Source organism: Mirounga leonina, unplaced genomic scaffold (genome assembly GCF_011800145.1).
Source record: "Mirounga leonina isolate KUSES-001 unplaced genomic scaffold, KU_Mleo_1.0 Mir_376, whole genome shotgun sequence".
Taxonomy (NCBI): Eukaryota; Metazoa; Chordata; class Mammalia; order Carnivora; family Phocidae; genus Mirounga; species Mirounga leonina.
Genome location: NW_023270718.1, coordinates 4542349 through 4569820, shown reverse-complemented (window position 1 = coordinate 4569820; position 27472 = coordinate 4542349). Strand labels below are relative to the sequence as shown.

The following is a 27472-nucleotide window of genomic DNA, read 5'->3' as shown; positions in this document are numbered from 1 at the left end:
TGGACTCCAGGGTCTGAGGGAGGGAGGGGGCTGGGGTCCTGGACTCCTGGGTCTGAGAGAGGAGGGACTGGGGACTGATCTCCTGGGTCTGAAGGAAGAGGGACTGGGGCTCTGGATTCCTGGGTCTTGGGGAGGAGGAGGCCAAAGGTCTAGACTCCTGGGTCTGAGGGAGGACGGGGCTGGGGTCTGGACTCTTGGGTCTGAGGGAGGAGGGGCTGGGGCCTGGGTCTCCTGGATCTGAGGGACAAGTGGGTTGGGGGCTTAGACTCTTGGGTCTGAAGGAGGAGGAGGCCAGAGGTCTGGACTCCAGGGTGTGAGGGAGGAGGGGGCTGGGGCCCTGGACTCCTGGGTCTGGGGGAGGAAGGGACTGGAGGCCTGGACTTATGGGTCTGAGGGGGGAGGGGGCAGGGGGCCTGGACTCCTGGGTCTGAGGGAGGAAGGAGCTGGGGGTCCGGACTCCTAGGTCTGAGGGAGGAGGGGGACGGAGGCCCAGCTTCTGGGTTCTGGAGAAGTATGGCCTCTAGGTTCCTCACTTTTCTTTCTTTTTTTTTTTTTTAAGATTTTATTTAGTCATTTGACAGAGAGAGACACAGAGAGGGAACACAAGCAGGGAGAGGCAGAGGGAGAAGCAGGCTTCCCGCCGAGCAGGGAGCCGGATGAGGGGCTCAATCCCAGGACCCTGGGATCATGACCTGAGCCAAAGGCAGACACTTAACAACTGAGCCACCCAGGCGCCCCTCACTTTTCTAATTCTTATCAGGATTTGGGTCCCCCAGGGTGGCCGTCACTTACCTGTGCACTTTGCCTCGCAGTCTTCTGTCTGAGCTGATCTCAGGGCTGGGGCCAAAGTTCCCAGGAGTGGGAGGTGCCTGTGTTTGACTTTGCCCTGGCATGGAGGGGATAGGAGCTGATTCAGCCCTTCCTAGGGATTGTCCTTGTGAGGACAGGGAGGGGTCTTGGCCTCCTTCAGGATTCTCCCACTAGGTGCTTCCTGACAGGGGAGCCGACTTGTCCAGGGCCACATGGTCCGTCTAGAATGCACTGGGCCTGGGACAGATCAGGCCAGAGGGACATTCCAAGTGCGTAGTGGCAAAGCAGGCTCCAGGGTCCCCTGCTCTCTCTACCTTTCCTGGCCTCACCACCTTTCTTACTTCTGTCCCCACCCTCAGATTTGGGCCCGAAAACTCCTCCCTGTCTCTTGGCTTCTGTGTGGCCCCAGAAGATATGCCTCATCCAACTTCAAGGTAAATGGAGGGGAATGTACTTTGGGATCTCAAAGAGGGGCTGGGGCCAGGACTACTGGGCCTGAGGGAGGAGGGAGCTGGGGTCCAGGACTCTTAGGTTTGAGGAAGGGGCTGGCAGCTGGATTTGGGCATCTCCAAAAGGGTCCAGGGTCCAAAGGTGAAGGTGGTTGGCAGTGGGGTCCTAATAGTCCGCCATAAGGCTGTGGGAGAGATTTGATACTGCATGTCCCACAAGCCTCTGGGGCTACAGGTCTCTCTTCTCTTTGGGTCTTAGCCCCAGAGGTTCATGGGAGTTGTAGTTTTTCAGTTTGAGATTGCGACGAGATTTCAGGATACCCGGGTCTCCTTCTTTTCTCAGGCTGCAGACCTGCAGCTGGAAATGACGCGGGAGCCTCATCAGAAGCCTGACCCCAGCAAGCCCCTGGTGTTTGGGAAGACGTTCACTGACCACATGCTGATGGTGGAATGGAAGGAGGAGAAGGGCTGGAGCCAGCCCCGTATCCAGCCCTTCCAGAACCTCACGCTGCACCCCGCCTGCTCCGGCCTCCACTACTCGATGCAGGCATGGCTGCTGACCTCTCTGCCCGTCTCTCTGCATCGCTTTCCTCTTGCCCTGTCGCTTGCCGGGTCCACCGCCCTGGGCTTGCTCTTTGTCTGTTTCTTCTTGCTCAAGATGTGTTCTCTGAGGTCTCTCGTGTTCCAGGCCCCGTGCTGGCTGATGCCGGGGTCCCCAAGAAGAGCAGACCCCATTCTTCTACTTGAAAACCCCACGTTTTGGTTACAGCCCCGTGCAGTCATGCTCTGAAGGAGGCACCTGAGGTGTTCTGGGAGCCAGAAGAGGCACCAGTCCAACCTCTAACTTGAAAGGAAGTAGGGTCTCGTCTGGCAGAGGAAGCTTAGGGTGTTAGCAGGAGAGGGAGCAACCACGGGACAAAGGAGAGCCCGGCGTATCGGGGGAATTGGGGAGTTGGAACGTGGCAGAGGAGGCTGAGGATGTCATCAGGGCCGCAGAGGGGCCTCGGGGCTGGCACCTTGTCAAGGGCACTGGGAACCTGGAACGCTCTGAGCAGACATGGAGCAGGGTCAGCTCTGGGTGTAGTGAGACCCCCTCAGGCCGGATGGAGGATGAGCTGGAGGCCAGGAGGCCTGAGCTGGGGCCGGAGGCTGGACAAGAGCAGGGAAGAGAGGGCCAAGTGTGGTGCCCAGAGTTTTGGCCAGGTAACCAGGTAGGCCAGGGGGCTATCCTCCTGTGGGGACCCAGCAGGAGATTGGCTTTGCAGGACTTGGTGAGGGGACTTTAAGGAAGATATCCAGGAGGCATTCAGGTTATGACTTAAAGCCATGGCTGAAAGCAGAATCTTCCTGAGGGAGCTTCAGTGGTGACAAGAATTTGGATGAACGTATTTCATCCCTAGTAACTGGTTTGCAGTGTCAGCCTCAGGAGGCTGAGATAAGAGGGGCCAGATCCTGTGAGGCCTCGAAGGCCGAGGTCAACATCCAGCTGGGGGTGCAGATCAACTTTGTGTTGGTTTTTTGTTTTTTTGTACTTTAACAAACGTTTTGGGGGCGCCTGGCTGGCTCAGGCAGTCGGGCATGTGACTCTTGATCTCAGGGTCATCAGCTGGAGCCCCACGTAGGGTGTAGAGATTTTTTTAAAGTTTTTATTATGGGAAATTTCAAACATAAAAATAGAATAATATATAAGCCCCCTGCCGACCACTCTGCTTCATCAGCTAACACCTGTGGGTCCCCCTCTCATTTCGTCTGGACTCCCATCGTTGTGCCCCCTTCCTGTAAGATTTTGAAGGAAATCCTGGGCTATGCAGTATTTCATCCACAGCGAGTTCAGTGCTTCTCGAGAACGCAAGGAGTCTTTAAAAACAGAACTTGCATGCCATCGCTGTTCCTGAGACATCGGACCAGTAACATGAAAGGGGTTTAAGCAGGGCGCTCTCTCGGCACCTCTGGCTGTGGGTGTCCAGCTGTTTCTGGGCTCTCTCTGTCCGTCTCTCTCGTCCCCCTTCTCTTCCTCTCTGCGCTCAGCGGGTTGGTCTCTCGGCTCCGTCTCTGCATCTGTGTCTGAATCCTTGTGTATCAGGCGCTGTGTTGGCATCTCTCGATGTGTCTCGCGGCTTCCCCGAGGTGGTCTCTGAGCTCAGGGACCCGCCCACCTGTCCCCGCAGCTCTTTGAGGGCATGAAGGCGTTCAAAGGCAGCGACCAGCACGTGCGCCTCTTCCGACCCTGGCTCAACATGGACCGGATGCTGCGCTCAGCCCTGCGCCTCTGCCTGCCGGTGAGGGGCCCTGGCCGGCCCCGGGGGAAGCAGGGTGCGGCGTGGGGCGAGGGCAGCAGGGAGGTGGGCGGCTGACTCGTGGGAATCCTGCCCAGAGTTTTGACAAGGTCGAGTTGCTCGAGTGTATCCGCCGGCTGGTGGAAGTGGACAAGGACTGGGTCCCTGAGGGCAAAAACAGCAGCCTCTACGTCCGGCCTGTGCTCATCGGGAATGAGGTGGGCCTGACTCCCTGACTCGGGGGCGGGGTGGAGGTCAGGGGCTCCAGGGGCGAGGGAGGGGGAGGGGCTGGGGTCCTGGACTCCTGGGTCCCTGATGCCCCCTTCTGCCCACCGCAGCCCTCACTAGGCGTCTCCCGTTCCTCACAAGCGCTCCTGTTTGTCATTCTCTGCCCCGTGGGTGCATACTTCCCCGGAGATGCTGTGGACCCCGTCTCCCTCCTGGCCGACCCAGCCTTCATCCGGGCCTGGATGGGCGGGGTCGGTGACTACAAGCTGGGGGGGTAAGTAGTCTCTCCGGCAGTCCCTCCCCCAACCCTACATGTCCGAGACACTGGCTATCTGCTTTGGGTGTGAATTTGTGTCTTCGGATGTCAGTTGTCCTTCCCGACTTGTTTCACATGACTGGGGACAGCTCTGCTTGCCCGTGGGGATGGGATGTTGTGCTAACATTGGGGGCGGGGTGCTTAAGGGGAGAGGGTCTGTGCTGAGCGCTGTGGACACATCGGCTCAGAATTTGGAAGGGATAAGGTGAAAGTCAGTGGAGAAACCCGGATTGGCCCCCTGGGAAGCCTCCAGAAATGAAGTTTATCCTTAGCTCATTGGTCTCTCCCCCAGGTAGCCTCCCCTGAACACCCAGGCTTGGCCAGCGCCCCCACTCCCCACCCCCATGCGCAGCTCTCATAGTCCCCTGGGCCTCCAGGGATCACCATGCTCTGTGTGGGCTTCCTGTGTTAATCTGTTGCTAGGGTCCTCGGCTCAGCAGGGCAGGGAGGGTCCCCCCACCCCCCGAGGTGATCCAAGCAGAAGGTGGGGTGACGGTGTGTTGGGATAGCAAGTGTGACCCCAGCTGAGAGCTTCATTCGGGTCCCTTCCACACACCTATCTTGTGAGGTCTCCCGAGGGCCAGGCCCTGGGCCGGGTGAAGCTGGGGATGCAGAAGAATCAGGTCCGGGCCCTGCCTTCCAGGGGCCCCCTGGGCTAGTGGAAGCCCCGGGATCCAGAGCAGCCGGCACTGTGATGGCAATGGCTGGGGCATTGTTCACCGAGGAGGCAGTGAGCCCTCGGGCGAGTCTGAGGAAGGAGCCGGTTTCCTGGTCAACCATGCTTCTCTCTCTACCAGGAATTACGGGCCCACGGTGTTGGTGCAGCAGGAGGCGAAAAAGAGGGGCTGTGAGCAGGTGCTCTGGCTCTATGGGCCTGACCAGCAGCTCACCGAGGTGGGCACCATGAACATCTTCATCTACTGGACCCACGAGGACGGGGGTGAGCCCTCCCATGACACCCCCCCACCCCCACCCCCTGGGGAAGCGGATCTATCCTAAGTCCTAGCCAACTGCAGGCTTCACGGATGGGGGTGGGTGGGTTGGGGTGGCTTCCTAAGAAGCTGGGAGGGTGTGCCTGAGGGCGTGAGGTAACCCCCCAGCCCTTATACTTGCCCCAGTGCTGGAACTAGTGACCCCCTCACTGGACGGTGTCATCCTGCCTGGAGTGGTCAGACAGAGCCTGCTGGACCTGGCCCGGACCTGGGTGAGGGCGCCGTGACCGTGGGTGGCTGGAGTGATGGGGTATTGCTGTGTTGGGGGGGCCAGAACCTCAGGGGGCTCTGGGGGGGGGCTGGGGCACGGTAGCACGTCTCTGCCCCTGCTCTCTGGGTGCCTGTCTCCTCGGGTGTCCTTGTCCCCATCCTCAGGGAGGGAGAGGCCGGGCTGTGCGGCGAGGGCCGCCCGGGCTCACACGTGTGTGGCTCGGCAGGGTGAGTTCCGGGTAGCGGAGCGGAAGATCACCATGGAGGAGTTGTTGCGGGCGCTGCAGGAGGGGCGGGTCCGGGAAGTCTTCGGCTCAGGCACTGCTTGCCAGGTCTGCCCTGTGCACCAAATCCTGTACCAAGGCAAGGTGAGGTGGGGCTGCCATTGGAGACGGGAGGGAAGAAGGGGCTTCCTGGTCCTCACGGCACAGTCTTCTCCAGCACTTGCACATTCCCACCATGGAAAACGGGCCTGAGCTTATCCTCCGCTTCCTGAAGGAGCTGAAGGCGATCCAGGTGAGGTGCACTGGCCGGGAAGTGGGCTGGATGTTTGCTCCCCGGGGAAGTTCACGTCCCAGGAGCCCCTGGACTGGGAGCCCTCCTGCCCCCGCAGCCCCAAGAGCCAATCATGGCCCTTGCCGGGGGCCTCTGGGCCCCGGACCGAGTGACTGTCCTTTCCTGGGAGCCTCTAAACGCTGACTTGTGGAATCCCCTTCCCTCCCCCTCGGTGGCTCCTGCGTGTCCTTGCAGTGGGGACCCCTTCCCAGGGGCCCGTGGGACTTGGGGCCAGAAGCCCCGCGCAGAGCCCCTGGAGCCCCGGGCTTTCCCTTTGGCCTGAGAAATCTTCCACAAGCCCCGGGATCCTGGTCCCCCAGTGTGGCCCAGGAGTATTTCCTCTCATAAGCTCCTGGAGGTGTTTCCATTAATCTCGGCCGAGTTCTCTTTCCTGAGAACCTCTGGGCTCCTTTCCCGGCACTCGACCTAGAACTGCCTTTCCTGGGAGCTTCTCGGAAGTCCAGTGTTGCGCACCGGGACCTAGAACAACACCTCTCCCCACTCTCTGGGCCATCTCAGCCAAAAACGATCCCCCCACCCACCCACCCCCGCCCCACGACCACCAAAATGTTCTTCCAGTGACTCTTCGCAGAACTCCATCTCCCTTCAGCCTCTACGCCCACTCGGCCACGGTTCCCCTTCCCTGCGGTTATTGGCCGGCTTCCGGGAAGTGGACTACATTTCCCATGAGGTCCTGGGGCGCAAATCCGCAACCAGTTAGCCTGCGGCGCCCCCGGGCTTGCTGGGAGTTGCAGTGTGGCTTTCCTCTCACACCTCGCCTCTGCTGTCCCGCAGTACGGAGCGGGACCTCACGAGTGGATGCTCCCGGTGTGACGCTAAAGACTCGGCCCTACCTCTCCTCGGACCCACCCACCCACGGCATCTAGTCCTCGCCGGACCCTCGCCTCCCTACCTTTGACTCACCTGAAGTGCAATATGAAATAAAAGGCCGGGGGTGGGGGGCTGCCGGGACGCCTGGGTCTCTGGCGCCCCCACGTGGTCTCTACACTCCCAAAGCCATAAGGGCCGGACCCAGGCGTCCGGGCCCCCAGCCCCGCCTCTCAGACCTTGGGGGATCTGGGCTCCCCGCTGCTCCGTGTTGTGGGGTCAAAGATACACGTTGGCCCCGACTCTGCATCTCTCCGTTCTCAGGCCGGATCTCCCCGTGCTGCTGTTGATTTTTTTTTTTTTTTTTCCTTGCTGCAATTTTGAAATAAATGCCAAAGAACAAGCCATTAGCTGTCATCTCCAATGATCCAGCTCAGGGACTCTAGGGTCTTCTCCAGGAATCCCTGTCCTGGACCCTTTTCATTCTCAAAGACCCAGCACTCCGAGCCCCCAGTGACCTGGCGTTTTCTCTGACGTGGGAGATTTTTCCACCTCATTATACACTGAGTTTGGCCTCTTGCCCCCACCAACCCACGCCTCCTCTACTTCCCCATCTTTGGGACAGCCCCACTGTACATCCAGTCACTAAGCCAGATCCCTCGGCACTGTAACCCCTTTTCCCCCCAAAGCCCATCAGACTCAAGCCCTGTCCTCCTGTCCCCAGCTCTGCCCTGTCTGTCTCCTCTTTGTCCTCTCAGCCCTGCTTCAGCTCAGTTCTTGTCTTCTCCTGCCTGGACGCTTGCCCTGCCTAGCCCGCTCTCTGCATCCAGTCTGGCCCCCAAAGGGTCTTTGTACCCCCAGAGCTGCCTCTACTCACTCTCTTCCAAGGGCTTCCCAGCACCCATGGCCAATATTGCCGACAGTGGGCCCTGGTGGGTGGGGAGCAAGGCAAGATGCTCTACCCTTGGAGGGGGTGAACATCAGAAGTCTATAACACCTAGTCCCGGTTCCCTCCCTGTGTCATGCCTTGTGTCCCAATCTTGGACACAATCTTCCACACACATACTTTAATAGTTGTTATGTGTAGGTATGGAGAGAGCTGACATTAAGACCAGGCTGATGTAAGAAAATGTCGGGGTCCAGAGCTGACGACCAAGGAAGAATTCTTGAGACATCTTTGGTGCAAAAAGCTGATTTTTTTTTTTTTTTTAAGAATTTTTAAAACTTTAATCCAGTTCAAATCAGTGGGCCAGGTTCACTCCAGCTCCTTCACTGCCAAACCTGGAGGCAGGGACTGCTTCGGTTTCTCTGCCTTCTCCTTGTCCGTGATGACCAGGGTGTAAACGTATCTGCTGCACCGAACTTTAAACTTCACATTATCCTTATTTTTCTTGATCTTGATGGATTTGGCATCCTTTCGCCTGGCCGTGGGCAAAAAGTCCTTGATTTCCTCGATTTTTGAGGCATGGCTACGGGCGGCGCAGGGGAGCTTGAAGCCGGCACAGCCAGCGGCCAGAAAGGAGGATGGAAAAACTGATTTTATTACAGCCCAGGGACAGGACCTGTGGGCAGAAGGAGCCGCATGGGGGTCCTGAGGAGTGGCCCATTATATACTTTAAAGTTGGGAGGGGATTGGGGATAGCGTTAAGTCTCTAAGGAATTTTCAGAAACAAGGTTTCCAGGACCTTGAGGGGGCTAGCTGTTGTTAGGAAAAGGTCATTTACTGCTGTCTAATAAAACCTCAGTCATGAGACCCTTCAGATGTGTATCAGTGGGTCACATGCTTGGGGGATGAGTGTCAACATACATCTCGGGGGAGGGGCAGGTAGAGATAAGGGAAGTTTCCAAAGACATTTTTATATGTTAAAGTAGACTCACAGGATCCTGGGGGGTCGGGATGGATAATGTTAAGCTAAGATTGCCTTTTGCCCTTAGCAAAGTGTTAACATCGAGGCCAGCCGAGTCCCTAGAGGAATGTCACTCTTCCTGTTTCAAGGACTTGTCAATGGGCTGTAAGTGGTAAAGAAATTTAATTTTTCTTTTGCCTTTGCATCCCACATCACAGGCATATCCATTTGGTTGCAGGTCTGGATACAAATGTGCCTCCCTTATCTGCTTGGTGTGTGACCTTGGGCTTGTCACCTTATCTCTGACCCCCTTTCCTGGAGGGAGACCCATGTGGGACTAGGGCGGACACAGCCTGGGGCCTGTCCCGCAGTTATCAGCTGTGGGACACAATTCTGATTTGTTGATAACCATTGTCATACCCTCTCATTTCCTTTTGTCAGTGATTGCTCAAGAGCGGGTCATGCACATAATGGGGAAATTTGCCTGGAGGCCTCTGGGAAAGCTTTCTTCCCTTGATAAAAGAAATCCTGAAAGAACCTTTTCTTTTCTTCCCTCCCTTTGGCTGTGATCATCTGGAAGGGTGATGCTTGGAGTAGCTGTAGCCACTTCACGCCCAAGAGGGCCATTGTCCACGTACTGACCGCCGAACACAGAGACCTCGGGTCCTCCAACCATTAAACCTGATTTCTAGGGGTGCCTGGGTGGCTCGGTTGGTTAAGCATCTGCCTTCAGCTCAGGTCATGATCCCGGGGTCCTGAGATCGAGCCCTGCATCAGGCTCCCTGCTCAGCAGAAAGTTTGCCTCTCCCTCTCCTCCCTGCTCATGCTGTCTTCTCTCTCTCAAATAAATAAATAAATCTTAAAAAAAGAAACGGAAATAAAGAAAACCCCATCAACCCAATAGAAAGAAGGAATGGAAAAATAATTCGCTGAATAGACTCCAAATGGCTCAAAGATTTCAGTGTAAAATATGAAACCTGAAAGAATGAGAAGCAAACATTGGAAAGTTCCTTTCTAACCTGGGTGTGGAGAAAGCCTTTAAACTGTGACTCATAGGGGCGCCTGGGTGGCTCAGTCGTTAAGTGTCTGCCTTCGGCTCAGGTCATGATCCCAGGGTCCTGGGATCGAGCCCCGCATCGGGCTCCCTGCTTGGCGGGAAGCCTGCTTCTCCCTCTCCCACTCCCCCTGCTTGTGTTCCCTCTCTTGCTGTGTCTCTCGCTGTCAAATAAATAAATAAAATCTTAAAAAAAAAATAAACTGTGACTCATAATCCTGAAGCCATAAAAAGAAAACACTGATGCATTTAAACGGAGGAATAGGATCAAACATTCTTCTTTCTTTTTTGTTTCTTTTTGAACAAATAGTCCTAAGGCCCTCGGGTGGAGCAGGCAAGGTCAGTTTACGGGGGAACAATGGCCCAGAATGGGGTGTCATGACCTTGGTGGGGTGGGGGGAGCTCAGCACAGTGGGGAGCACCCAAGGGGTTTTTGCTAGCTGGGGGGCCAGCTGGTTTGGAAGCAGACGCCCAAGGTAGGTGCTGAGAGTTTGGGTGGGGACAGAGGAGGGGAAGGGTAACAGGGGAATTGATCAAAGAAGTCTATTTCTTTTTTAGGATTTTGCTTTTTTTAGGTAATCTCTACACCCAGTGTGGGGCTCAAACTTATAACCCTGAGATCAACAGTCGCTGGACTGAGCCAGCCAGACACCCTGATCAAAGAAATCTATTAAGGAAAATAGATGTTGATGTCTTGTGGGGCGAGGAGGGAAAAGGTCAAGAAAGAATTCTCCAGGGGCACCTGACTGGCTCAGCCGGTGGAGCATGGGACTCTTGATATTGGGGTTGTGAGTTCCAGCCCCGTGTTGGGTGCAGAGGTTACTTAAATAAAAACTGGGGGGGGGGAGCTAATAAATTAAAGTTAAAAAGAAAAGGGGCGCCTGAGTGGCTCAGTCGTTAAGCGTCTGCCTTCAGCTCAGTCATGATCCCAGGGTCCTGGGATCGAGCCCCGCATTGAGCCCCCTGCTCAGCGGGAAGCTTGCTTCTCCCTCTCCCACGCCCCCTGCTTGTGTTCCCTCTCTCGCCGTGTCTCTGTCAAATAAATAAATAAAATCTTACAAAAAAAAAAAGAAGAAGAAGAAGAACCCAAAAGGCCTGGGTCTGGAGAGTTCTGGGCTGGTGAGGACATGGAGGTCTGGGAGAGAGCGGTGTACTTAGCGGGCACAGAGGCTCCCCACTTTTTCCCCACACCTCACCCTATGTATCTCTTCATCGGGCTGTTGATTCACATTCTTTATCATATCCTTTCATAAACGGATAAACACAAGTAAGTGTTTCCCTGAACCACCCTAGCAAATTAAAAGCATCACAGAGGAGGTTGTTGGAAACTCCCATCTGTAGTGGGTGAGTCCAGACCACAGCCTAAGGTTTATGTAGACTGATGTCTGCAGTGGAGGGTGGAGGGCCGTCTGAGCACGTGGAGTCCGATGCTGCCTCTAGGCAGACAGTATCGGAATTGAGTTGGAATTCTTGGACACGAGCAGGGATTCATTGGTGTTGTGTGAGGGGGGAGAAGCCCCCCCCCCACTGCCCTGGAATTTGGAAACACTTCTAAAAGAGTTGGTGTCAGCAGACTCCTCCTCACACTATATCCTTTTCTTCCTTTTTTTTTTTAAGTTTAGAAATGTTTTTGCTTGGTTTTCTTAATGTTTTATTTATTCATGAGAGTCAGAGAGAGAGAGGCAGAGCGAGAAGCAGGCTCCCCGCCTAGCAGGGAGCCCGATGCGGGACTCGATCCCAGGACCCCGGGATCATGACCTGAGCCGAAGGCAGACGCTTAAAGACTGAGCCACCCAGGCGCCCCAAAATAATACTTTATTTTTTTTTAAGATTTTATTTATTTATTTAACAGAGAGAGAGAGAGAGCACAAGCAGGGGGAGCAGCAGGCAGAGGGAGAGGGAGAAGCAGACTCTCCGCTGAGCAGGAACCCAATGCAGGATTCAATCCCAGGACCCTGGGATCATGACCTGAGCCAAAAGCAGATGCTTAACCGACTGAGTCAACCGGACGCCCCCCATTGGAATTTTTTATTCTACTTTCCGTGTCTCTTCTTCCATTTTCCATCCATTTGTCTCTGTCAGTAACCTACTGAGATCCACCTTCCAATCCATGGATTCTCCCTTTCGCTGTTTCTAATCTGCTGTTTGACTCTTCCCGTCAGCTTTTCGTTTCAATGACTATTTCATTTCCGTGTGTGTTTCATTCCCTCTAGAAGTTCTATTTGGTTCTTTTCCAAACCGGCCTGGTCTTTGAATAATGCCTTGGTTTTTCTCATTTCTCATCCTCTTTTTTTTTTTTTAACGTCTAGGCATTTGAATGTGTTCATTTTGTAGTTGTCAGTATTCAAGACCTTTCGCTTTGCTAGAAAGATAAGCTGTGATTTCAAAATTGACCAAGTGCTTTCAGTTGCCCTGAAACAGGGCCAGCTGAGGAAAACAGAAACCACTCCAGGTATTTCAAATACAGGGAGTTTATTAAAGGGAATTGGTTCTGCGAGCACTGGGAGGCGGGAGGAGCAACCCATGATCCCCGAGGTAGGAGACCGAGCTGTTATCAGAAGCAGTCAAACCCCTGGGACTGTAGGTACGAGAAGGAGTGGGGCTCTGCAGGGTAGGACTCGTCCCTCTGGAGGCGGGGAGGGTGGGGATGCCCCAGGCCGCTGTCGCTCTGGCTTCCAGGAGGAACCTCCGTGGGAGGGGGCTGGAAATCTTCCTGCCCGAGCCGCTCAGCTGGTTGGTGCAGGAAGTGCCAAAAGTAACCAGATGCTGGAGCCAGTTCTGCGCATGGCTGCTGGCACCATGCGCGGGGGGGGGGGGGGGGGGGGGGGGGGGTCCTTTGCTCCTCCTCCTGCCTCCTAGTCTCCCGCCAGGGCCTCCCCACCAGCCTTCTTGGTTGTCAACAGGGGTCACAGAATTGGGGGGTGAGCTCTATGCTAGAGAGACAGCAGTGTGGCCTCACCAGAACTCGCAGAGGGAAGGGCTCACCCTGAATGCATAAGAAAGAGGAGATGCTCCAGTCTGGTCCCTTAACAGACAAGGGACCCAGAGCAAATAGCTGCTAAATCATCTCACCTCCCCGCCTATTAAAATAATAGCACTCTTAGGGGCGCCTGGGTGGCTCAGATGGTTAAGCGTCTGCCTTCGGCTCAGGTCATGGTCCTGGGGTCCTGGGATTGAGTCCCGCATCGGGCTCCCTGCTAGGTGGGGAGCCTGCTTCTCCCTCTGCCTCTCTCTCTCTCTCTCTCTCTCATGAATAAATAAATAAAATCTTAAAAAAAAATAATAGCACTCTTAGAACATGCTTTGTAGGCTGTGGCATGAAGACTTGCCACTCTGAGCGAACAGCTGTGGGAAATATATCAGGATCAGTAAAGTCAATTTCTTCTTCTTTTTTTAATGTTAAATCACTTTTATTACTTTTTTATTTTTATTTTTTTAAGATTTTATTTATTTGACACAGAGAGAGAGCACAAGCAGAGGGAGAAGAAGCAGGCTCCCCGCTGGGCAGAGACCGTGACATGAGGCTCGATCCCAGGAGCCTGAGATCATGACCTGAGTGGAAGGCAGGCATTTAACTGACTGAGCCACCCAGGCGCCCCTGTTAAATCACTTTTTAAAATTTATTTATTTATTTGAGAGGGGGGGGGCATGCAGAGGGAGAGGGAGAGAGAGAATCTCAAGCAGACTCCCCGCTGAGCGCAGAGCCTGACTCCATCTCATGACCCTGAGATCATGACCTGAGCTGAAATGAAGAGTCAGCCACTTAACTGATGGAGTCACCCAGGTGCCCCCCAAAATCAATTTCTTAATCCGGGTGATGGTGACAAAGTCTAACTGTCATGGAATTCGGGCGTGGTGGGAATTAACTTGGAAGGTAGCAGGGCTCATACCCTAGGATTGAATCTTCAACCCTCAAACTGTTAACTTCAGCTTGTGGATGATTGAAGCCTACGTATAAGGTAAGAAAAATCACAAGTAAGAAGTATCAGGACTGTGAAATCAAAATCTTGATCAGAATAGAGGTATTGAAGAAACATTTATATCCAGGACACTGGCACCTTTGTAAGCAGTTAAATGTAAAGAAATTGATTTGCTGATCACTGTACTCCTATCTGTCTGTCCTTGAGATATTCAAGGCATTTAGAAAAATCTCGTATATTTGACTTGCAAAAAATATGATCAAGCTTGTTATTACTGTCTTCTCTTCAAGGCACTTCACTCATTTAAGGGAATCTGAGATACCAGGCTTGTGGAAGTTCATTGATTTATGTTTGGAAAAATCTAAAATTATGAAATGCATAAGCTTGCTATCTTTAGTTGTGGAAGTCGTCAGCTAATATTTAGAGGAAAGTGGATTGCTTAAAAATTCATTAATCATTACCAAAGAAACAAATAGTTGTGAATATTTGTGTCCATCCATAAAAGCTTTTCTGACATTAAAAGACCTCACCACAGTCTTCTCAACAAATGATGCTCATTTGTTGTGCATGTCCACACGCCAAAGAATGAAGTTGGATCCTAACCTAACACCACATGCAAAAATTAACTCAAATTAAATCAGCGACCTAAACGTAAAGACCCAAACTATAAAGCTCATAGAAGAAAACATGGCAGGGGTGGGGTGGGATGGAGGGGGGCAGCGTCATGACGTTGGATTGGGCAATGATTTCCTGGATATTACAACAAAAACACAGGCAACAAGAGTAATAATAGAAGAATGAGACTGTATCCAAATTAAAAACCTTTGTGCATCAAAGGAGACAGTCAACAGAGTCAACCCACGGGATAAAAGAAAAATATTTGCAAATCATATATCTGATTAGGGATTTATGTGTATCTATACAGCTTTCTGTGATGTTCACTCACATTGATGAGTTTGCAAAATCAAACGCTAATCTCTTCCAGAAATACACTCACGGACACACCCAGACATAATGTCTTACCATCTCTCTGGGTATCCCTTCGTCGCGTCAAGCTGACCCATGCAATTAACCATGACTGGCAGTTCCTCAAAAGATTAAAAGTGGAGTTACTATATGATCCAGCAATACAATGCTGAGTGTATCCTCCAAAGACTGAAACCAGGGTTTTTGAAGAGATATTTGTACATATGTTTTCATCGCAGCCTTTTCCACAATGGCCAAAAGGTGAAAGCAGCCCAAATGCCCATCGATGGGTACATAGAAAACAAAAATGTGGTCTGTCCATACAGTGGAATACTATTTAACCATAAGGGATATATTGACACATTCTACAACACTTTGGATGAACTTTATGCTGGGTGAAGTAAGACATTCACACACACAAAAATACTCTATGATTCCACTGATGTATCTAAAGTGGTAAAATTCATAGAAACAGGAAGTAGACGGTGGTGGCCAGGGGCTGGAAGAAGGAGGGTATGGGGAGTTGTTTAATGGGTACAGAGGTTGAATTTTACAAGATGAAAAAGTTCTGGGGACTGGCTACTCAATAATGTGAATACGTTCAATACTGCTGAACTGTAAACTTAAAAATAGTTAAGAAAGTGCATATTTGATCATTAAAAAAAATAGATTTCAAAAACCGTTTTTCTCTGAAAGCTTTACAATCTAAAGTTATTGCAGGGTTGGGGCGCCTGGCTGGCTCAGTTGGTGGAGCCTTCGACTGTTGATCACTGGGTTGTGAGTTTGAGCCCCGCGTTGGGTGTAGAGATGACTTAAAAATAAAATCTTTTAAAAAATAAAATAGGGGCGCCTGGGTGGCTCAGTCATTGGGCATCTGCCTTTGACTCAGGTCATGATCCCAGGGTCCTGGGATCGAGCCCCACATCGGGCTCCCCGCTCCAAGGGAAGCCTGCTTCTCCCTCTCCCACTCCCCCTGCTTGTGTTCCCTCTCTCGCTGTGTCTCTCTCTGTCAAATAAATAAATACAATCTTTAAAAAAATAAAAATAAAAAATAAAATAAAATAAAATAATTGCAGGGTGGGATGGGGTGAGACAAGGCTGTTTAGTCCTGCTGTTCAATGTCCTTGCTTCCTTCCCTCCTTCTTTCCTTCCTTTTCTTCTTTTTCTTTTTTCCTTCTCCTCCTCCTCCTTCTTTTTCTTTCTTTCTTCTTCTTCTTCCTCTTCATCTTCGTCTTCTTCGTCTTCTGTGAAGGAGGAGATCTGGAAATTTCTGTCTTCTCTTAAGCTCATCTGTACGTTTAGAAGGATGTTTGGAAAGAGGCGAGATAACAGTGGGGTCGCAGCGGGGATTTTTTTTCTGCAGGGGTAGCTTTTACTTGATATAATTTTGAACTTACAGAAAAGTTTCAAGACTCGTGCAAAGAACTCCATAGATGTTTTCCAGGCTCCCCAGTTCTCGCTGTTCCCGCCCCCCCTTTTGCTTTATCATCCGGTCACTATCTCTCTGTATTATTATATATTTACATTTCCAGAGGTATTTGAGAAAACACTGGAGGTACCACGCTCCTTTGTCCCTGAATACTGCAGTGTGTATTTGCTAAGAACAAGGACATTCTTTTTTTTTTTTTAATTTTATTTATTTATTTGAGAGAGAGAGAATGAGAGAGCACATGAGAGGGGGGAGGGTCAGAGGCAGAAGCAGGCTCCCCGCCGAGCAGGGAGCCCGACGCGGGACTCGATCCCGGGACTCCAGGATCATGACCTGAGCCGAAGGCAGTCGCTTAACCAACTGAGCCACCCAGGCGCCCCAAGGACATTCTTTTTAATAACCACAATGCAATGATCCAAGTCAGAAAATTTCACATGGATCAATTACTACTATCTAATGCACGGAGCTCATTCAAATTTCATCAGGTGTCTTACAACCGGGATATCACCTGATTGCTCAAAGGACTGCTGCTGGCGTCCATTAATGGGAACTTGTCCTCCATCTTCCTCTTTCTCGACCTGGACTTTTTTGAAGAGTCAAGGCCAGTTGTTTGGCAGAAGGCCTCCTGATTGAAAAATGTTTGATGTCTCCTCACGATGAGATTCAGGTTGGGTAGCACGATCTCTGAATCTTCCCACCCCCACCCGCTCCTCCAGCCCCATCCCCACAAAACAACAGAAGCAAATCCAGGTACAGCAACTAGGACAGCAAAAACTCACAAATGACATCTTGCACAAACCCAGCTGACAATGGAGCCCCCACGGAGCCCTGAAATACGGGTGGGGGCGGAGCCAGTCCCAGTATAGCGGTATAGGAAGGAAAGGAAACTAGCAAGCCTGGAAGTTTCCCCCCAGCTCCCACCCCTAGAGGAGAGGTTGCCTTCATAGCTGAGGACTTGGTGAGAGCAGTTAGAACAGCCGCACTCAAATAGTGTGTGTGTGTGAGTGTGTGAGAGTGTGTGAGTGTGTGTGTGTGTGCGCGCCCTGGCTCACAGCTCCAATTAGTATAGTAGGTGGTGTCCAGATGATGGGAAGGTTGGAAGATGCTGGGGTGGGGCTCTGGGTCCCCTGAGATCTCACAGTTCCTCAGCAGAATCTCTCTCTTTTTTAAGTAGGCTCCACACCCAGCATGGAGACGACCTGGGGCTTGAACTCACAACCCTGAGATCAAGACCTGAGCTAACATGAAGAGTCCGCCGCTTGGGCCTCCTGGGTGGCTCAGTCAGTTAAGTGTCTGCCTTAGGCTCAGGTCATGATCCCAGGGTGCTGGGACTGAGCATTGGGCTCCCAGCTCAGCAGGGAGCCTGCTTCTCCCTTTGCCTCTCCCCCTGCTTGTGCTCTCTCTCTCTCTCTTTCTCGTGCTCTCTCTCAAATAAACAAACAAACAAACGAACAAATAAATAAATAAATAAACAAATAAATGAATAAATCTTAGAGGAAAAAAAAAAGAGTCTGCCGCTTAACGGACTGAGCCACTCAGGCCCCCCCAAGAATCTCTCATTTGGGAGGACAAAGCTCCGTGCTTTAAAAAAATGTTATTGAAATATAGTTGACATATAACACTGTATAAATTCAAGGTGCGAGGGGCGCCTGGGTGGCTCAGTGGTTAAGCGTCTGCCTTCGGCTCGGGTCATGATCCCAGGGTCCTGGGATCGAGCCCCGCATTGGGGTCCCTGCTCGGCGGGAAGCCTGCTTCTCCCTCTCCCACTCCCCCTGCTTGTGTTTCCTCTCTAGCTGTCTCTCTGTGTCAAATAAATAAATCTTAAAGAAAGAAAGAAAGAAAGAAAGGAAGAAAGAAAGAAAGAAAGAAAGAAAGAAAGAAAGAAAGAAAGAAAGAAATTCAAGGCGCATGGCATGTTCATTTGGTACATTTACATACTGTAATATGATTGCCATTATAGCAATAATGAGCACCTCTATCGGGTTACATAATTATCCTTTCTTTTTAGTGGTTGGACTAAGCTCTATTCTTGTGAAAATTAATGGAAGGAGAACCCAGATTTATTTTGGCCGGAACTCCGGGAGAAAAGGTTCAGATACTGGTGGGGGAGGAAACAGATCTGTCTACACAATTTTGGAGAGTTTGATATACTGAGAGGTTATATATATGTATTTTTTCCTTTTTTAAAGATTTTATTTTTAAGTAATCTCTACACCCAACGTGGGGCTCGAACCTACAACCCTGAGATCAAGAGTCACATGCTCTTCCTACTGAGCCAGCCAGGTGCCCCAATAAGAGGTTTTATTTTATTTATTTATTTTAAAGATTTATTTATTTGGGAGAGAGAGTGTGAGCGAGCGAGAGAGAGCGCATGAGCAGGGACAGAGGGAGAGGGAGAAGCAAACTCCCCACTGAGCAGGAAGCTGGACTCAGGGCTCAATCCCAGGACCCCGGGACTACAACCTGAGCCAATGGCAGACACTTAACTGACTGAGCCGCCCAGGCGCCCCAAGAGAGGTTATATTTTTAAATACCATCTGGAAAGAGCAAAGAGTAAACTTTAAGAACTCTGAGCCCAGGAGAGCTTTCCTGGCCCACACCCCTCCTAAATATACTTATACGTGAGCGAGACCAGATGAGAGTAGGAAACTGCCAGGGTACATACTGAGTTCAATAGCATCCCCTGGAAATTCATGTTCTCCTGAAACCCGTGAATGTGGCCTTATTTGGAAATAGGGTCTTTGTAGATGTAATTAAATTAAGATGAGGTCATCCTGGATTAGACTAGGTCCTAAATCTGATATGACTGGTGTCCTTGCAAGAGGGCAATTTAGACACAGACACACACGGACACTTGGGGAAAAGGCCATATAAAGATGGAGATGGAGATTTGGAGTGACATGTCTATAAGCCAAGGGATGCCAAGGATTGCCGGTGACCATCAGAAGCTGGGAAGAAGCAAAGAAGTCTCCTCCCTGAGAACCTTTGGAGAGAGCCTGGCCCTGCCAACACCTTGATTTCAGACTTTTTTGCCCCAGAACCATGAGAGAGCAAATTTCTGTTGTTTTAGGTCACTCAGTTTGTGGTACTTTGTTATGGCAAGCCCCGGGGGGAAAATAATAGGCTCCCTGTTCCACCCTCCTGCCAGTTGGGGGGTAATCACTAAGCTGATTTCTGTGTCTAGGAGTTTGCTTAGTCCCCAGAATTTTTTGATTCAAGAGGTCCGGGGTCGGGAATGTGCATTTCTAGCAAGTTCCCTTCCCAGACTGGCCCCCCAGGTCACTGCCAATTTCAAGGGCGAGATGCCGCTGTTCTTTGGGTGTGCTTCGGAGCTCTTCACTGACCACACTTTGCACCTCACCCTGTGGAAGCTGCCAGAATGGAGTCTAGAAGCAGTGAGAGGTGATGGGGCAGATCTCGAGGGAGATCTTTCCTGAGGCAGGCAGACTCTTCTGACAAAGAACCTACATCTCCAGTGAAGCTCCCCGCCAGGAATGAAAACTCTCTTTCCGGTGACTTTTTTGGCATCTCGGCTTCTGCTTCCAGTGACAACGCTGTCCCCCACCTGAGCCAGCCTCGTGCCATCTGAGTGGAAAACCGCCCATCCACGAGATGCAGACTTTCATCTCCTCTGGGCCTTGAATCCCTCCCATGAGCAGCTGGGACCTGCACTGATATCCCCGCCCTTCCACTGAGATGTTCCTCTCATTTGAACGTGGGGATTAAAAATGAAGGGTCCAAGACCACAACTCCCAGTAGTGGGTCAGACGCCCGGGACCCAGAGGGCGCTGACCACAACCCCGGGCAGGTGTTGTATCTCCGTCCTCCCGTCTTTCCTAACCGGGAAATAACCCGAGGAGCAATGTGGAAATCTAGGTGGTGGGAAGGGAGGGAGAACGGGCAACTCACTCACTGGGACTGGAGTCTGTGACAGTGGTTATACTCCTGGATGGATGCATTTAGATCCTTAAGTGCTCCTCCTGAGAATCAGGACTCCCACCCTCCAGTCCTTCCCTCAGACCAGGGTTCCACGTTCCTCTTCCCCTGTTCTCCTGGGACCCAGGTGTCCAGACATCCAGCTCTCTGATCTCTCAGGACCCAAGTGTCCCATCTAACACCAATTAAACCCCTAGGATCCAGGGCGCCTGGGTGGCTCAGTCATTAAGCGTCTGCTTTCCGCTCAGGTCATGATCCCAGGGTCCTGGGATCAAGCCCCGCATCGGGCTCCCTGCTCGGCGGGGAGTCTGCTTCTCCCTCTCCCACTCCCCCTGCTTGTGTTCCCTCCCTTGCTGTGTCTCTCTCTGTCAAATAAATAAATAAAATCTTTAAAAAAAACCCAAAAAAACCCTAGGATCCAAGAGTCCTTGCCCCGGCCCTGAGGACCCAGATGTCATCCAACTCCTCGTGCTAAGTGGACCCAGAAAACTATATCTCCCATGAGGCTGTAGGTCTGTGGTGTCATTGTTTAAATGTTCCCGTTATTGAGGGACCTCAGAAAAATAGTTCCACAACACAAGCACGAAGTTGGGGGTGGGTGGGGGAGGCGGGGAGGTTAACAAGCCTTCTCCTGTCAAAGGGCAGGGATAGTCCAGAGTCCCTGGGGACACCTAAGCAGAGCAGAAAACTGAGGCCCAGAGGGCGACTGGGACCTTCCCACAGCCTCCTGACAATGGGCGCAAGGGTTCTTGGGGTCGATGGGAGACAAGGCAGCCGGATCCCATATCCTCCCTCAAACACACAGGCTCACCCGGGTCCTCCTCTCAGATTCTTTATTATCCCGAGTAAAAAAATAAAAAAATAAATAAGATAAATAACCCAATAAATAGAGGAGACCCCATAATAAACAGCCCATGGCTTCAGGAAGTGTAGCTGGGACTTCGGCCCTGCAAAGGCCTCACCATGTTCAGGGGGTCCGAGGAGCCCACGTCGGGAGGCTCAGGGGCTGGGATCCCTGGAGGCTCCGGGGGGGCCGGAAGCAGGCCGGGCAGGGGCAGGAAGCGGGCCGGTCCCTGGGGCGCCAGGTCCCGGTATGGGGAGTTGTGGGGGGGCAGGCGAAGTGGGAGGCCGAGTGTCTCGGAGTGGTAGATGTTGTACCCATCCTCGAGCAGCAGTTCCCGGAAGCTGCAGGCTATGGGGTCGAAGTGGAGCTGAGGGGACGAGAAGACAGATCAGAGATATAGGATTCCTTCACACCTTCCTGCTGCAGGACCCAGGCGTCCGCGCCCCTGGCGCCCTCCTCCCTCAGACCCAGACGTCCGGGCCCCCAGCTCTCTCTTCTTTCAGACCACAGAGTGCTCTCTTCCAACAGGATACAGGAGTACAGACACTCCTAGGGAGCTGGGGGAGCCCCTCCTCCCTCAGATCCAGAGTCCAGGTCCCCAGCCCCCTCCCCCGGGACAAGAACAAGAGCAGCAGCCTCCTCCTTCACCCCTGAGCAGTCCTGCAAGGCCCACCTCCCCGTCCCCACTTCACAGACAGGAATATTCCAGTCGAGGCTCTCTGAGTCCAGACAAGGGCGTCTGGCTTCCCCCCAGGGGTCACGGTCACTTTATAGGCCATAGGTCCTCAGAGCGACCCTGCGCCCAGCAGGAACGGGACATGTAGGAGCCCAGGCCGCCACCAGGGGTCCCGAGTCACAAGACTCAGCCTCTCAGGCCACTCTGTCATTCACAGGCCTCGTGACTGGCAGCTGGTGTGTCCCTGCGTAAGTCTCAGTTTCCTCTTCTTATAAACATTGATAAGGTCAGCTCCCACATGCACATGGGGTGCTGGCGTGGAGCAGGCCCGTGGAGAGCACAGGACCAGTCCTGGCCCAGGCCGCAGGTGCCAGACGTGGTACCCCAGATGGACAAAGAGGACGTGAGGAAAGGGGGACCACAAGGAGGGGGACCCCGGAAACTCACCGATCCATACAGTGTCCCGTCCGGGCCCTGGCACAGGAACCTGGATGTTTTCACACCCAAGATTTGAATGACCCCCGGCTTCAGGGCTTTCAACTCCAAGACACCTGAGGGGAGAAAGTGGTCAGGACCCAGAGGGCCTCTGCCCAGGCCCCTCTCTCTTAGGCCCGGGAGTCCAGGCCCCCAGGCCCTCCTCCCTCAGACCCAGGACTGCAGGGCCTCAGCCCTCTCCGTCCTCAGACCCAGGGGTCCAGGCCTCCGGCCCCTCCTCCCTCAGACCAGGCCCTGGTCTACACACTCACTTTCGGGGCTCCGGCGGGCAGCCCCCACCACTGTGCCATCAGCCCTGATCTCTAGGTAGGCCTCTGTCTCCTGGGCATCGTCCGTGTAGAGGTACCGCTGTCGAACTTGGCCTCCAAACTGGAGGAGGGGGCTGGAGTCAGGGATAGGGTGTGCCCGGCAGGCTTCCAGCAAAAGGACAGCCAGCACAGGGACCCACAGCCCCAGGTGCTCAGACCTGGCCTCCTCCCAGCCCATCACTGGCTCACGTCCTCAGGCGAGATCTGGGGTCTGAGATTTGATGAGCGGAATGGTGTAGATTCTGTTTCAGAGCCTGGCTGTCTGGGAGAGCAGATCCACGGATCGCAGCTTGAACGCCTGGGTCCTCTCACACGTGGATTCCCAGCTGAACCGAATACCCAGGTCTCTTAGAATGGATGCAGGGACTCCAAAATTTATATCCAGACAGACCTGCCCAATCACCTTCCCCCACACCTGACCCATGATATTTGACCCACTTGGCAGGAGCTAGGATTCCACCGTGGCCAGATCAGGCTGAACGGATGATGCAATCAGGGGGTCCTTCCAGATGGGGGCCTGGACTCCCGAGTCTGAGGAATCAGGGGGATAGGGGTCTGATGAACTGGGACCTGGGTGACAAGGGCTGGGGGCCAAGACCCCTGGAGTCTGAGGGAGGGGAGGGCTGACGGGGGGGGCCTGGAAATCTGCCTCCCTGGCTGACGGGGACGCAGACTGCGTCCCATGATCAGAATTTCTGCATGCCACCTGAATTTCTAGGTTTCTGGGGTCAAACGCTGACGTTCCTTGATCATCAGGAAGGCAGTGAATGCCACATGACCAAAGCGTCCTCTGCTGGGACAGAGGCGTCCTGACCTCAACCTCACCAATCCCAGCCCAGACGCTCCTCCTGCACCAAACGTCCGGCCTCTCCCTCCTCCCTGATGCAATCCTGGTGTTTCTTTCACCAGAGAAGCTACCTCCAGGCCCAGAAAAGTGCTCTCAAAATAGCGTGGGGCAGGGGGGAGGGTGAGAGTCTCTGACTCAGCGTTGGTAGCCAAGCCAGGCTCTGGAGGGGGAATGAGAGGCAAGAGCCCAAAGGGAATGAGGGGGTGGACAGTTTCCTGGAAACTAAAGGTACAGAGGCTGGCCACCTGGGGCCGAGGGAGGAGGGCGCTGGAGACCTGAACTTCTCTGTCTGAGGAGGGGGCTGGGGTTGGAAGTCCCGCGTCTGAGGAAGGGGAGGCCTGGGGGCCGGACTCCTGGGTCGGGAGACATTTAGGGTCAAATCTCTGGAAAGTGACGTCAAGTTCCTGGGTTTGATTTATTGAATGCCCACGGTCACCCTGCTCCGGCCAGGGTGGGGGTGGGGGTGGGTAGGGCCACCTTGACCATGGGAACAGCTTCAGATGTGCTGCAGAGGGAAGCCTTGGACCCCAACCAGGAGGCTGGGAAGATAAACTGGCTTCCACGCCCGCTTGCTCCTTCCTGTGCTCTGGGAGAGAGCCTGCCTCCGGCAGGTGCCCTTCTAGAAAGGAGGTGCCCTTCTAGAAAGGAGCTGTCAGGCGCCAGATCCTCCACTCCGTCTGCAGGAGAGGCTGGGGGCCGCGACTCTGGAATTTGCAGGTGCACGGCGCCGACCTGGGGGATCAGCGGCCCCTGCTGTGCGCGGGGACACCTACGGCCGGAGGCTCCCACGTCTGGGACGCTGAGAGCTGGAGGAGGTTTTCCATCCGCTCCAGGAGCAGCCTGGAGAACAGGTTCTTCACCCCCACCGGCAGGACGAGGCAGAGGGCGGAGGATCTTCCTCCCCGCGCGGGCCTGCTGTCCGGGTCCTCCCTAACGGCCGGGGAGTGGCCGGGCTCCGACCATCCAGGTACCCGGGGCAGACCGTGAGCCCGGGCGCCGGAGAAGGGGGAGAAGTCGATGGACCCGAGCACCTGGGTCGAGCATTGCGTCTGGGCGCTAGCAGTCCATGTCCACGAAGGATACCGCTGCTGGAGGCCAGGTAGGCCGGCCCTGGAGAGCCCTGTGGCTGGCCGAGGCCGAGGCCGAGGAGGAGGGGGCTGGGCGCAGGGTCCCGGGTCTGGGGAGGGCAGGGGGCGGGGCTAGCACCCTAGCCTGGGGCGTCAGGACGGGGGCGGGGCTCCGCCTCGGACCTACCTGCTTCGCCCGGGAGGGGCGGAGGCTGCGAGCCTCGGAACCGCGCCCATCTCCTTTCTCTCTTCCCCGAGCCCTTGGCGCCAGTCGGGGGAAGCGGCATGGAGGGGACGTCTGCTGAACCCTGGGACCTGGAGTTCGGGGTTCCGGGGGCGGGCGGATGTGGGCTGCACTTGAGGACGGCGCGCCCCAGCCCCGCCAAGCCGACTGCGGACCTGCCATCCGCCAGGAGCTCAGGTGAGTGGGACTAGCGGATGCCTGGGACCCAGGAACTGCACCCCCAACCTCTCGCCCCTTAGGACCCCGGGAGTCTCCACCCCACCCGCAACTCCTGCTCCTCCAGGAACCAAGATCCCTCATCCATTCCCAGCCTCCCCTGTTCTGCTTGGCCTGTCACCTCCATGGTGGAGGCTGCCCATCTCCTCCCCACCCCACCCCCACCACCCAGGTACACCTGAGAAGGGAGTTGGTGGAACATTGCCCAGCTTCAGTGGGCCTTCGGGGCCTGGGGAGCCAGATTCCAAGATGTGGCGATGAGATGCTGGATCCTAGACCCTATCTTGGAAAGCACCATTTCCCATCCCCATCCCTGGAAATTCCAAGCTCCTCGCTTCTCCTCCCTCAGATCCAGGACCCTGATTCCCCTTCCCTCGGACCCAGGAGTCTGAATCCTTAGTACCCTCCTCCTGCCCGTCCTCTGCTCCCTGACATTCGTCCTGGGGCTCTGAGCACCTGCTAATTCGCCTTTCCTCCTGTGCAGCCACGTGGGCCCCCAGCCGACGGCAGCTCTGTCTGACCTTCCTGCTAGTCTGTGTTCTTTCAGCCGTCTTCTTCCTCCACATCCACCAAGACCTGTTTCACAGTGGCCTAGACCTCACTGCCCTGTGTCCAGACCGCCGCCTCCTGACACCCCCCGTGGCCATCTTCTGCCTGTCGGGCTCACCGACGGCCCCCAACACCTCCTTTCCCTGTCTCAAGCCCCCTGCCTCCCTCTCAGGAATCTGGACTATCTACCCAGACGGCCGCTTTGGCAACCAGATGGGGCAGTATGCCACGCTGCTGGCCCTGGCCCAGCTCAACGGTCGCCAGGCGTTCATCCTGCCCGCCATGCATGCCGCCCTCGCCCCCGTGTTCCGCATCACCCTGCCCGTGCTGGCCCCCGAGGTGGAGGGCCACACGCCATGGCGGGAGCTGCAGCTGCATGACTGGATGTCGGAGGACTATGCCCACTTGGAGGATGCCTTTCTGAAGCTCACGGGCTTCCCCTGCTCCTGGACCTTCTTCCACCATCTCCGTGCCCAGATCCGCCGCGAGTTCACCTTGCACGAACACCTGCGGCAGGAGGCCCAGGGTCTACTGAGCCAGCTCCGCTTGGGCCGCACGGGGGACCGTCCTCGCACCTTTGTGGGTGTCCACGTGCGCCGGGGGGACTACCTGCAAGTCATGCCCCATCGCTGGAAGGGTGTGGTGGGCGATCGCGCTTACCTCCAGCAGGCTATGGACTGGTTCCGGGCCCGGCACGAAGCCCCCATCTTTGTGGTCGTCAGCAACGGCATGGCCTGGTGTCGGGAGAACATTGACGCCTCCGGGGGGGATGTGATCTTTGCTGGTGACGGGCAGGAGGGCTCGCCAGGGAAGGACTTTGCGCTGCTCACGCAGTGCAACCACACCATCATGACCATTGGGACCTTTGGTTTCTGGGCTGCCTACCTGGCCGGTGGAGACACTGTCTACCTGGCCAACTTCACCCTGCCGAATTCCAACTTCCTTAAGATCTTTAAGCCCGAGGCCGCCTTCCTGCCCGAGTGGGTGGGTATTAATGCGGACTTGTCTGCACTCCAGTCGCTGGCAGGGCCTTGAGCAGCAGGGAGACTTTCTGGAATTGCTGATCAGTCTTGGGCCAGCATTTATGCATCTCCAGAGGCCTGGCAGCTTGGAGAGAAAAGAGGGCTTTCTGTAGCTGTCTGGATATTCTAGAACCAGCAGAAGATCTTTTCCTGTTGGTTAGCAATGCCTAGAGAGGCTCATGTCAGTTCTAGAAGGCAATGCCTACCTGCTCTTCCCAGCCCATATCTGGAGTACTTCTAGATGGCTGCACCCCAAGTACAGGCAAGTCCCCCTTCTAATGTTGCCCCTGGTCTTTTCTAGAAGAGAGGTTCATCTCCAGGACTGAAGGAATCTGTGGGTATTCTAGAGCAAGCACTCACCAACTCCCCTTCTGTGTTTCATGCAGCCATTCTAGAGAGGGTCAATTCTAGTGCCTGTGAAGAATCCTGCAGGGCTCTTCCAGAGGGGATGGAGTTCTGGAATTCCAGGAGAATCTCAGGAAGGTACAATCCGAAGCTCAACGCCTCAACCACTGCCAGAAAGATTGGTGGAAGACAAACTGTCTATAGCTGCAAGCAGACCCGAAATCTGTCCAACCTCTCAGCCCCGGAAAAAAAAAAAGACCAAGACTCTTTTGAGCAGATAGGCGAAAACATGGGAGGTGGGGGAGGGGGACGGCTGCTGAATTGCAGCAGCTTCTGGAGCAAAGTTTTCCAGAAATGTAGGAACACTTTTTTTTTTAAGCTCAAAAACTGCCAAAGACAAGCACCCCACAAGGTGGCTCTGAGTTAGGTCGCCTCTCCCAATTACAGACGTTTCCTCCTTTGCTGCAGGGCTTGGGGGTGGGCGGGTGATGATGGAATCGATTTTCTGGAATTCAGCCGGCATGAATGTTTCCTTTGGGCTTATAGAAAGCAGCTGGCCTTGTGTCCCTTGCCAACCCCTGTCTGCCCCCGATTTCACAGAATCTGGCTTCGGGTTTGAAAGAGTCTGAGGGTATTCAGACTCCAGACTGTCCTCAAACCCAGGCAGGAAGGAGCACAGGGTTTGGCCAAGGAGGATGGGATTCTGGACTCAGATTTCAGGAACCCCTTGAGGCTTTTTGAAGGGGGTTGAAGGTGGCTAGCTATCTTTATTGCAGACAACTCTGATCGCATCTCCTGTTTACCCAGAAGAATGCAGACCCCTTTTTTAGTCTTCTCAGGGAGTTTTGAGGGATCATTCCCTATTCAGCTGCTCCAGGTGGGGAAGAGGGAGGTATGAATTAAAAGTCCACATCGCCAACTCCTGTGTCTGCAGGTTTTTTGGAGTCGTGTGTGTGTGTGTGCGTGTGTGTGTGTAGGAGGAAAGGTTCGGAACTGCCAGGGACTCATTATTCATGTCTAGGGATATTGTCCTGCACAGATCT

The 27472-nt window shown here is 54.0% G+C and overlaps 4 protein-coding genes across 5 annotated transcripts in view; 2 read left to right on the top strand and 2 right to left on the bottom strand.

Annotated features, from left to right (window-relative positions):
- Positions 1 to 8289, top strand: part of BCAT2 (branched chain amino acid transaminase 2) — a 12110-nt gene extending 3821 nt beyond the window's left edge. The window contains exons 2-11 of the mRNA XM_034986936.1: positions 1170 to 1244; positions 1603 to 1806; positions 3428 to 3538; positions 3634 to 3753; positions 3874 to 4037; positions 4877 to 5019; positions 5198 to 5283; positions 5509 to 5649; positions 5723 to 5797; positions 6632 to 8289. Of these exons, the coding sequence (XP_034842827.1) occupies positions 1170 to 1244; positions 1603 to 1806; positions 3428 to 3538; positions 3634 to 3753; positions 3874 to 4037; positions 4877 to 5019; positions 5198 to 5283; positions 5509 to 5649; positions 5723 to 5797; positions 6632 to 6670 (1158 nt within the window). The 3' untranslated portion in view covers positions 6671 to 8289. The remainder of the gene's footprint in view (positions 1 to 1169; positions 1245 to 1602; positions 1807 to 3427; positions 3539 to 3633; positions 3754 to 3873; positions 4038 to 4876; positions 5020 to 5197; positions 5284 to 5508; positions 5650 to 5722; positions 5798 to 6631) is intronic.
- LOC117997962 (60S ribosomal protein L38-like) lies at positions 7920 to 9138 on the bottom strand. The gene is made up of 2 exons (XM_034986491.1): positions 9050 to 9138; positions 7920 to 8133 (listed from the first exon to the last, which is right to left on the bottom strand). Exons 1-2 carry the CDS (start codon positions 9136 to 9138, stop codon positions 7920 to 7922), a joined length of 303 nt encoding a protein of 100 aa, XP_034842382.1.
- An 11588-nt stretch (positions 9139 to 20726) lies between these two features.
- On the bottom strand, positions 20727 to 22889 carry FGF21 (fibroblast growth factor 21). Its single transcript, XM_034986570.1, has 3 exons — positions 22083 to 22889; positions 21784 to 21887; positions 20727 to 21027 (listed from the first exon to the last, which is right to left on the bottom strand). The coding sequence occupies exons 1-3, from the start codon at positions 22315 to 22317 to the stop codon at positions 20737 to 20739; spliced, it is 630 nt and encodes a 209-aa protein (XP_034842461.1). The 5' UTR covers positions 22318 to 22889; the 3' UTR covers positions 20727 to 20736.
- Positions 22890 to 23140: 251 nt separating this feature from the next.
- FUT1 (fucosyltransferase 1 (H blood group)) lies at positions 23141 to 27348 on the top strand. 2 transcript variants are annotated; one of them, XM_034986935.1, is made up of 4 exons: positions 23141 to 23214; positions 23859 to 24085; positions 24312 to 24474; positions 24998 to 27348. In XM_034986935.1, exons 2-4 carry the CDS (start codon positions 24053 to 24055, stop codon positions 26095 to 26097), a joined length of 1296 nt encoding a protein of 431 aa, XP_034842826.1. In that variant the 5' UTR covers positions 23141 to 23214; positions 23859 to 24052; the 3' UTR covers positions 26098 to 27348. The 2 variants fall into 2 exon arrangements, with proteins under 2 accessions (XP_034842826.1, XP_034842825.1); XM_034986934.1 differs by having other exon boundaries at positions 23149 to 23214; positions 23820 to 24085.
- Positions 27349 to 27472: the final 124 nt, after the last annotated feature.

Excerpts from the sequence above, each read along its gene's own strand:
- LOC117997962 (XM_034986491.1), bottom strand. The coding sequence starts at position 9,138 with ATGGCCCTCTTGGGCGTGAAGTGGCTACAGCTACTCCAAGCATCACCC. Across the intron at positions 8,134-9,049 it reads GGGAGGGAAGAAAAGAAAAG|CCATGCCTCAAAAATCGAGG; the intron begins GTTCTTTCAGGA and ends CGCCGCCCGTAG.
- FGF21 (XM_034986570.1), bottom strand. The coding sequence starts at position 22,317 with ATGGGCTGGGAGGAGGCCAGGTCTGAGCACCTGGGGCTGTGGGTCCCT. Across the intron at positions 21,888-22,082 it reads TGCCCGCCGGAGCCCCGAAA|GTGTCTTGGAGTTGAAAGCC; the intron begins GTGAGTGTGTAG and ends TTCTCCCCTCAG. Across the intron at positions 21,028-21,783 it reads ACGGGACACTGTATGGATCG|CTCCACTTCGACCCCATAGC; the intron begins GTGAGTTTCCGG and ends TCGTCCCCTCAG.
- FUT1 (XM_034986935.1), top strand. The coding sequence starts at position 24,053 with ATGTCCACGAAGGATACCGCTGCTGGAGGCCAG. Across the intron at positions 24,086-24,311 it reads ATACCGCTGCTGGAGGCCAG|CCCTTGGCGCCAGTCGGGGG; the intron begins GTAGGCCGGCCC and ends CTCTTCCCCGAG. Across the intron at positions 24,475-24,997 it reads GCCATCCGCCAGGAGCTCAG|CCACGTGGGCCCCCAGCCGA; the intron begins GTGAGTGGGACT and ends CCTCCTGTGCAG.